Source organism: Arachis hypogaea, chromosome 13, assembly GCF_003086295.3.
Source record: "Arachis hypogaea cultivar Tifrunner chromosome 13, arahy.Tifrunner.gnm2.J5K5, whole genome shotgun sequence".
Taxonomy (NCBI): Eukaryota; Viridiplantae; Streptophyta; class Magnoliopsida; order Fabales; family Fabaceae; genus Arachis; species Arachis hypogaea.
The window spans coordinates 121,815,870-121,824,583 of record NC_092048.1 but is presented as its reverse complement, the minus strand read 5'-3'; the positions used below and the strand labels follow the sequence as shown (position 1 = coordinate 121,824,583).

At 34.7% G+C, this 8,714-nt stretch overlaps 1 protein-coding gene across 1 annotated transcript; it reads right to left on the bottom strand.

Moving 5' to 3' along the window:
• Nucleotides 1–5,214: 5,214 nt before the first annotated feature.
• On the bottom strand, nucleotides 5,215–8,633 carry LOC112733039 (aspartic proteinase Asp1). The gene is made up of 8 exons (XM_025781893.3): nucleotides 7,325–8,633; nucleotides 6,889–7,006; nucleotides 6,576–6,799; nucleotides 6,282–6,503; nucleotides 6,065–6,203; nucleotides 5,777–5,977; nucleotides 5,620–5,692; nucleotides 5,215–5,532 (listed from the first exon to the last, which is right to left on the bottom strand). Exons 1-8 carry the CDS (start codon nucleotides 7,519–7,521, stop codon nucleotides 5,414–5,416), a joined length of 1,293 nt encoding a protein of 430 aa, XP_025637678.1. The 5' UTR covers nucleotides 7,522–8,633; the 3' UTR covers nucleotides 5,215–5,413.
• Nucleotides 8,634–8,714: the final 81 nt, after the last annotated feature.

The window sequence follows — 8,714 nt, the reverse complement described above, 5'->3', positions numbered from 1 at the left end:
GGATTTTAGATATTTTGATGCTTTTGGATATTTTTAGATATTTTGGATGATAGATTCCATATTTTAGTTTGATTTTTCTTTATACATTTTTGCATATCTCCTTTTGAATATTCTCCTTTTAGTTTGTGGTTGTGATTAGAAATCATGTTTTAAGTGAAACTTAGTCACCCTTTTTGCATAAGAAATTGGTTTTGAGTGAAAAAGAAAAGGGTAAACTAAGGAAAATTTTTGAATTTTTCAATCACAACAATGCTTAGTCAAACATTGAGGTTTTTCAAGAAGTTTAAATATAGGGCATTAACCCAATTGATTGGAAGAAAATTTTTGAAACTTGCTTGAATGTCATACCTTGTGAAGCATGTATTGAATTGAGAACACAAGCTTGTGAGACTTGAGCCTATTGATGTGGTTACATTTTATAACCACTTATTTTCCATTCTTGTGTGAAATTGTTCTCTTTCCATGATTGTGATCCTTAATTTGCTTGATTCTATATATCCGTTTATTTCTTGTGTTTGTGCATTTATATGATTGAGGCCATTATTTCATTTGCCACTTACCCAAATAGCCAACCTTTTACTCTCCATTGTTAGCCAATTTTGAGCATATGCTTAACCAACTCATTCTTATTTTAGCTCATTACAAGCCCAAGGCGGAAAACCAATGAAAAGTCCTTGTTTGGATCTTTGATTAGCCTAGGCTAGTGAGAGTGTGTATTATTCAAGTTGGTGAGGCTTGGGAACATTGGATGGGATAAAAAGGGGCAATACGCTTTTATGTTTAGGAATTGGGCACATGTTCATGTATTGATTAAATGTAGAGACCTTATGCATTGATGTTCTCGTATTTAGTTTGAAAGAAGAAAAAGAAAAAAAAATCATATATATAAAGAAAAAAAAATGATGATGAAAAGAAAAGAAAAAAAAATGTGTATAGAAAAAAAAAAGAGAAAAGCAATAAAGGGGACAAAATGCCCCAAAGTGAAGCTCACTAAGAATCAATGCATAAGTATTGAGAAATGAAAAGAAAATGCATGAGTGTGTAAGAAAAAGTGAAGAATGGGTAGTTAGAATAGCTCGCATTTGTATAGGTCATTAGATAGGTTGGGTGGGAAAGTCTATGCTAATCAAAGATTCAAATCCTAGCCCACTTGACCATAAATGATCCTACCTTGACCCTAACCCCATTACAACCTAAATGAAAGACCTCATGATGAATGTATGCATGCATTGAATAAATGTTGATTGTTAGAAGAAAATCAAATTTTGGAAAACATGACTAGAAGAGAATTGAGTGAATTAACCCTTAAACACTTGAGTGAATAGAGCGGATACACATCCGGTGAGGGTTCAAAAGTTCAATCACATGTGTTCACCCACATTATCTATATTCTTGCAAGTTTGAACTCTTTTTAACAATTCAATACAATTGTGGTTTGGACTTGGTCCTTATTACTTAGCTCTTGTACTTACACATGCTCTCTTGGGAATTGATTTGTTTGAACTAAGCATTTCCAATCGCTTTAGATAGTTGCATTTAGATAGGACTCATATAGTTTAGTTGCATTCAATAAATGTCATGCCCCTTAGTTCCTTCTTATTTTAGCATGAGGACATGCTAAGGCTTAAGTGTGGGGAGGTTGACAAACCCCAATTTGACGGTTTGTTTTGCATTGAATTTAGAACATTTTGATAACCTTTTGTCACATTTAGCCTAAGAATTAGCATGGTTTTGTTATCTCTTCCATAATTGTGCTTAAGTGTAAAAACATGCTTTTTAAACCTTATTTTGATGAATTCTAGTTTCTGTTTGATTCCATAAGATGCCTTGATGTGTTTGCTAGTAACCTCAGGTTGAAATAGGCTAAGCATGGATCAAAGGAAGCAAGGAAGGAAGCATACAAGTGGAGAGAAGCATAAAAAGTCAAAGAAGCAAAGTCAGCCATGCACGCGCACGCGCACAAGGCGCTCGCGCGAACATTGCAGAATCGACCAGGGACGTGCACGCGTACCATGCGCGCACGCGCCGATGATAACACATGACCTCATTAATGCAGCACATGCCTGGCGATTTGAGAGGGTTTCTGAACCCATTTTTGGCGCCAAATTGCTAAGGGAAAGGGATAAAAGGATGAAGGATTAAGGGGAAGACATCATTCATTACTATAACATAACTTCCAACTAACTAATCACTTTAGTTTAGGTTTTTAGAGAGAGAAGCTCTCCCTTCTCTCTAGAATTAGGATTAGGAATTAGGGTTAGATTAGGATCTCATAGTTCTAGGTTTAATTCAAGTCTCCTTCTACTTCTACCTTCAATTGATGATTGCTACACTTTAGTTCTTCTCTCTATCCCTATTCTCTTGTTGTAATTTCTCTTATTTTGTTTCTAGGTTTTGTAATTGAGATACTTTTGTTCTCTCTACTTTCTTTCAATAATGCAATTTGAGGTAATTCATGATAATTGTGATTTCCTTGATTGTTGTTGTTAATTTCTTTCAATAATTGTTGTTAGATTTCATTCTTGTTGTTGATTTACTATGTTCTTCTTTTATGCTTACCAAGTGTTTGATAAAATGCTTGTTTGGATTTTAGAGTAGGTTTTGTTCCTCTTGGCCTAGGTAGAGTAATTAGTGACTCTTGAGTTATCTAATTCCTTTGTTGATTGATAATTAGAAGTTGCTAATTGATTTGAATGCCTCTAAAGCTAGTCATTCCTTTAGGAGTTGATTAGGACTTGAGAAATCAAATTGATTCATCCACTTGACTTTCCTCCACTATAGTGGTAGCAATGAATAATTTGAGATCACAATTGAGGAAGATAACTAGGATGGGACTTCTAGTTCTCATATCTAGCCGAGAGCTTTGTTAGTTGTTAGTTTATTTTCTTTGCCATTTATATTTCTTGTCTAAAATCTCAAAACCCCAAACATACTCCATAACCAATAACAAGAACACTACCCTGCAAGTCCTTTGAGAGACGACCCGAGGTTTAAATACTTCGGTTTATAGATTTTAGGGGTTTGTACTTGTGACAAACAAATTTTTGTATGAAAGGATTATTGCTTGGTTTAGAAACTATACTTGCAACGAGAATTCATTTGTGAAATTCTAAACCGTCAAAAATCCAATCGTCATATAGCATTCAATGATTTTTGATCAACCAACACAAAATTTTCAACTCAAACTCACAACAATAGATACCTTAACACTATAAAAAAAATATATAAAATATTTTATTCACTGTATGCCTACCTCTGTGTGGCTCCACGAGGAAGCTTTGCTCTTTCCTTCTCCGATTTTGAATGACCGATGAGCAGCTTTTGACCCTCTCCAATTTGCGTTACCACAAAAAATCTCAGCAGGACAAGCGAACCCCAGGGTATGGAGTTTTCAGTTTGAACGGGATGAAGAAGATGAAGTGGCGAGGTAAACTCTTTGAATATGGGGGTTTTGTCTTTTCGTAACTCCTTCCTTCTTCAAGCGGCGTCGTTTTCATTTTTTTAGCACCAAATCCTAACACGACGCCGTTTTTCATACTCCAGCATGGCAAAAAAATTGCCACATCACTGCCGCTGGAGAGGAGTTTCGACGGAAAAGGGGGAGGGGACTAACTAGGTGCATTTTTTCCAAAGTCGAGGACCTAAATAGTGCAATTGGAAAGTCAGGGACCAAATCGGTGCATTTTGTGAATCTTAGGGACTACTTTGGTGTTTAACTAGAAAAAAATCTCTCCTGACTCTCCACCGATACCTATTTGGCTATTTTGATAGCTTTTCCTTTAATCCCTAATAATAATGTTAAGTCTCTAATAATGTTAAGTCTCGATATTTTTCATGCACACAAATTTATCAAACCACCCTTTGTCAAATCTAGACAAAGTTGTTGTACTGATAATAGTAGATAAGATATCTATATATTAAATAAAAATAAGAATTATTCTCCACACAAGCGTTTTCTCATACAAGTCATTTATATTCACGCGCTTTCACGTTTTTCTCCATGTCTCTTCTTCTTCTTCGTAATTTTTCTCTCTCGTTATTGTCGTCATCAACACTACCTCTTCCTCCTCCTCCTCCTCTTCCTCCTTCTTTTTTCATTGGAATTTCTTCTCCTCTTTTCTTTTTCTCTTTTTCCTCTATCATCAGTTATCTCGTTGTTGAAGATAATAAATAATTTAGGTTCAAATTGTCAATTGAACCAGAACGAAATTGATTATTGTTTTGAATCCAATCAAGTGGTTGAGGTGTGGATCAATTCAGAAGAAAAAATATAGCATTAGAAGAAATATTTTTCTGTATTTGCAGTAAATTTGAGTGTAATACAAAGATATTTCGGTGTAACACGAAAATATTTGGGTATATTTTAAGAATTTTTGGGTGTAATTTTATCCTGATAAATTCTGCATAATTCAAAACTTTTCTGCTTCCTCCTCCTCATCTTCTACTGCTTCTTTTTTTTTCATCATCATCACCATCTTCTTCTTCTTTTTTTCTTATTCATCTTTTCCTTTTTGTTTTACCTTCTTAAGTTTCTTCTTGTTTTAATCTCTTAATAAGAATAAAAATAAAAAAATCAAACAAAGAAGAAAAAAACACATATAATGCTGCAAAATTACTTGGAAGAGCATGAACTTACATTCATTTAACTAAAAGAAAGAAAGAAATAAGAAAAAAAATGCAGCAATAGAGAAAATATTTTTCTGTATTTGTAGCAAATTTGGGTGTAACACAAAGATATTTGGGTGTATTTTAAGAATTTTTTGGTGTATTTTTATTCTGATAAGTTCTGCATAATTAAAAACTCTTCCTCTTCCTCCTCCTCATCTTCTACTGCTTCTTCTTCCTCATCTTCTTATTTCGTTTTCTTATAATTCTTCTTGGGAGAAAAAATCAAACAAAGAAGAAAAAAGAGGAGGAGGAGGAAAAAAATGCAACAACAACAGTAATAAAAAAACAACGATGAAGATGAAACAGGCGAAGAAAAAGAAGGAGAAACGTAAAGAAGAAGGAGAAGAAGAAGGAAGAGGAGGAGGAGAAAGAGGAACGTGAAGAAGAAGCGTCTTCCATAATGGTGAATGAGAGCGTGTTTTGGAAACGGTTGAGTGACACGCGTGTTATCACACTCCAGTGAGTGAATGTAGTTTTTCTATTTTTGTTAGACTTGACCCAACTTATAAGACTTATAAGCCAAAAAAACTTGTATGTGTAGCATAGTTCTAAAAATAAACGCGATGCGAAATATTCACATATTTCCATCGATTACATTCATTACTCGATCAGAATGTAATATACTAATACATGATGATGATCAATGACTATATTCACAAACACTACACATTATGAAAATAGCATGAATTAACCTGCTCTATATATGGCACAACAACCTCCCCCTAGGAATTTTTCTTTTCTTTTTTCAGTATGATGAAATACCGAAAGCTCTTGATCTTGGAAGACGAGTACAATCTGCAGGTGCCCAACCAATTAAGTGCTTCTCATTGTCGAATACCATCACTTTGTCTTGCATGGATATGTCTGCATATATAAACAAACAACATCTTTATAATTAATGATATAACATCAAATCCCAAAAACGTTAACACGAAATTAATTATTTCCTACCTCCAATTATGTTGAGATCTCCCAACCCTACTTCAGAGCCATTCAGAATTCCCAGGCAAACATTTCCCATGCTCTGCCACCATAACAATTCGTTAGTCCATTGCCTTTACTATGATATATTCATCTAGGTTGCTTAAGGTTACAGGTTAGAACTCACTGATAGTATCAGATAACCTTCAAGAGGGATCTCAAACAGAGTTTTAACTTTTCCAGCATTGCTAAAAGTAAGCGCCAGCGGCTTAAAGTATCTCTTCACTTCACGTATGCTCTGGAAAGGTTTTTTACCACGCCAGCATATTGGTAAGGTTTGATCATCAGCTGCTACACTTATGGGTACTTTGTGCAATTCCTTCTTCAACTGCATTTCCAAGTTGAACAAAATGACCCTTCTTAACTAACATTTCCAAATTGGTATGATACTAGTGATGAATGCTTTAGAAATTACCCAAGAAATGAGAGCTTTGTAAGCCTTGGAGTTGAAGTAAGTGTAAGAACTGCCAGTGTCGAAAAGCACAGTTAGGCTTCCAGAACGACTCTTCTTTCCTCCAAAAGCAAGTTCAGCTGGCCCTGCTGAGTAATGTTTTCTGAGACACAGGATTCAAATCAGAACATGATACAATCAATTATATGAATCATCTGAGTTCTGATAATGGTCTGCTTACGAATCTGTGGATGACATTGGAGTCCAGCTCACTCGAAAAGAACCATAGACATTTCCGAAGAAAACATATCCTCCTCCTTGGGAACTTAAGCAGTGTCCAACAACATTTTGCACCAAGCCCTGACCATTCAGCTGTGACACCAAGCTGGTTTTTCCCCTGCCAATCCCAAGTATTCCGTCTAACGGGTGGTAAGAAGGCGAAAAAGTCTGATCATATCCACATCTGCACAAAGGAATCAGAGCATGAACATGCATGGAGGGGGTGGTAACAAATCAAAGAGTGAGTAAGACTAACCCAAGTGCCATCCGAACTTTAAGTTGGACATCATTGGTGAAGTTGAGAAGATAGACATCATTGACAAGTGCACCAAGTGTTGAGTACTGATCCGCATAATCAATCTGATAGTCACACTGATCAGGGCTTTCACATTCGTAGTCATCACTCGGCTGCAACGACGCGCATAGGGGATCTTGACACGGCACAAAATCATTGCTGGGCTTGTACAGTGGATGGGGAGTCTGACAAACAAAACAAGTATTCAAGGATAAGATTTTGTTAGCATTTGTTCACATTCTTTGTGTAGAAGAAATCAGTTTCCATGTAATACCTCAGAGCAATGGGAACAAGGGGCATCACATTGAAGCCATGTGAGGTCACTACCGGTGTCAACATCCAGAAAATAGGACCTTGGTGGCTGCCCAATGCTGAGAGTAACATTATAGAACCTGCAATAATTGTTTCAAGGAAGGATGAGACACAATAATTTCATCTTTTAAAGGATAAACAGCAACCAATCGTGTTAGTGTCGGTGCACCTTTCTTTTTGTTCTTCAAATGGTAATCAAATAAATAAATTTCAAAAGGCAGAGAGAGAGGGCCCAATCACTAAATAAATGAAATATTCCTATTGCGAATCTTGATATGCAAATCTTTTTTTTTTCTTTTTACATATACATTTCCATACAAAATTGCACACTTTCAAGATTCATAAAAGGTATTGCCTTTTTGTGTGTTCAAGAAAGAAGATTCTATGTAGGTACGTACCCAACAGGATAAACATTGCCGTAAAGTGGGATGATAATGGAGGAACCATGGGCAGCACGGTTGATGATGGAGGGCTGAGCTGGCAGGATAGAGTTCTTTGAAGTCTTTTGTTTGTTGCCAAAACCAAACCATGCTGAGCAAGGACTTGACAGGTTCAAAACCATAACTGTCACAACCAACACAACCAACCGTCCCATCTCATCTTCATATCCTTCTTTCTTTCAATGTTCTGTGGAGAAAGCTATGACGAGAGAATTCACAAGAGTGGTGGGGGGTTGACTTGACTTGATTCTTGAAGGACTCTGATACGTGCATGAATGAATTGGTTCTTTACTTGGAGTTAGTTGAAAGGAATAGAATAGAGTTCAGTTCCCTTTTGGATGGGTTTTGGGTTTAAGGAGGGAATGAGATGGTTCTTATTCTTTTCTTTTCTTGCTACAATCAAATCAAATAACTAATTTGTCTTAACTCTTCTTGTTCCCCAGCTTCGTCGAAACTTCTGCCATGCTCCTACCAATCTTATTTTATTTGTCTTCTTTCTTTCAAACTTCAAAATTAAAAGGCAAAGGATTGAAAGAATTTGACCAGTAAATTAAAAAGACAGATACTATCATACACAATTACACAGCATCACTTGTTTCCCTTTATATATGATTTATTTTGCATCCCTTATTTTTCATTGGTTAATAAGGGTGTATGTGTTTATTTCAATTTGTCTCCCAAAAAATGGTGAATGGTTCAAATACTTATAGCAAGAACAACACAAAGAGTGACATGTGGCATTATTATTTGCCATTGGCTTTTTATTATTTTCTCTCTCATTTTTGTTAATATTTGTATTTGATTCTAATTTCTAAGACCATCTCCAATAGAGAACTCATCTCAATCCCTATTTATGGCCCACATGTCATAAAAAGTAACTCCACATCAGCTTTTGCGTCATAAACGGTAAATAAGAACTCAAAGCATCTCTCTCTTCTCCATTAGGAGGAACTAACTTTAGTCCCTGTTGTGGTCCCACTTAATTAATTAATTAAAATACTTAAAATTAATGTAATTGATTTTTTCAATAATATTATTTAAATTTATAAATTTAAAAATAATTCACTATTAAAAGATATTAATATTAAATAAATTCATATATAATAATAATACACAGTATATAATTCGGGATTACACTAATTTATAGTTTTGTGTTTACAATTGCTAATTTTAATAATGTCGTTAGCATTTTAAATTTTAAAAATAAAAATAACTAACTCAACTAAGAATTATTTTGTAAGGTGTAGAAATTAAATTTATTTTTTAATGTAAGTAAATTTAATTAATTATAATTTAATATAATAATATAAATAATATTCAATATTAATTATTTGTTAAATAATTAATA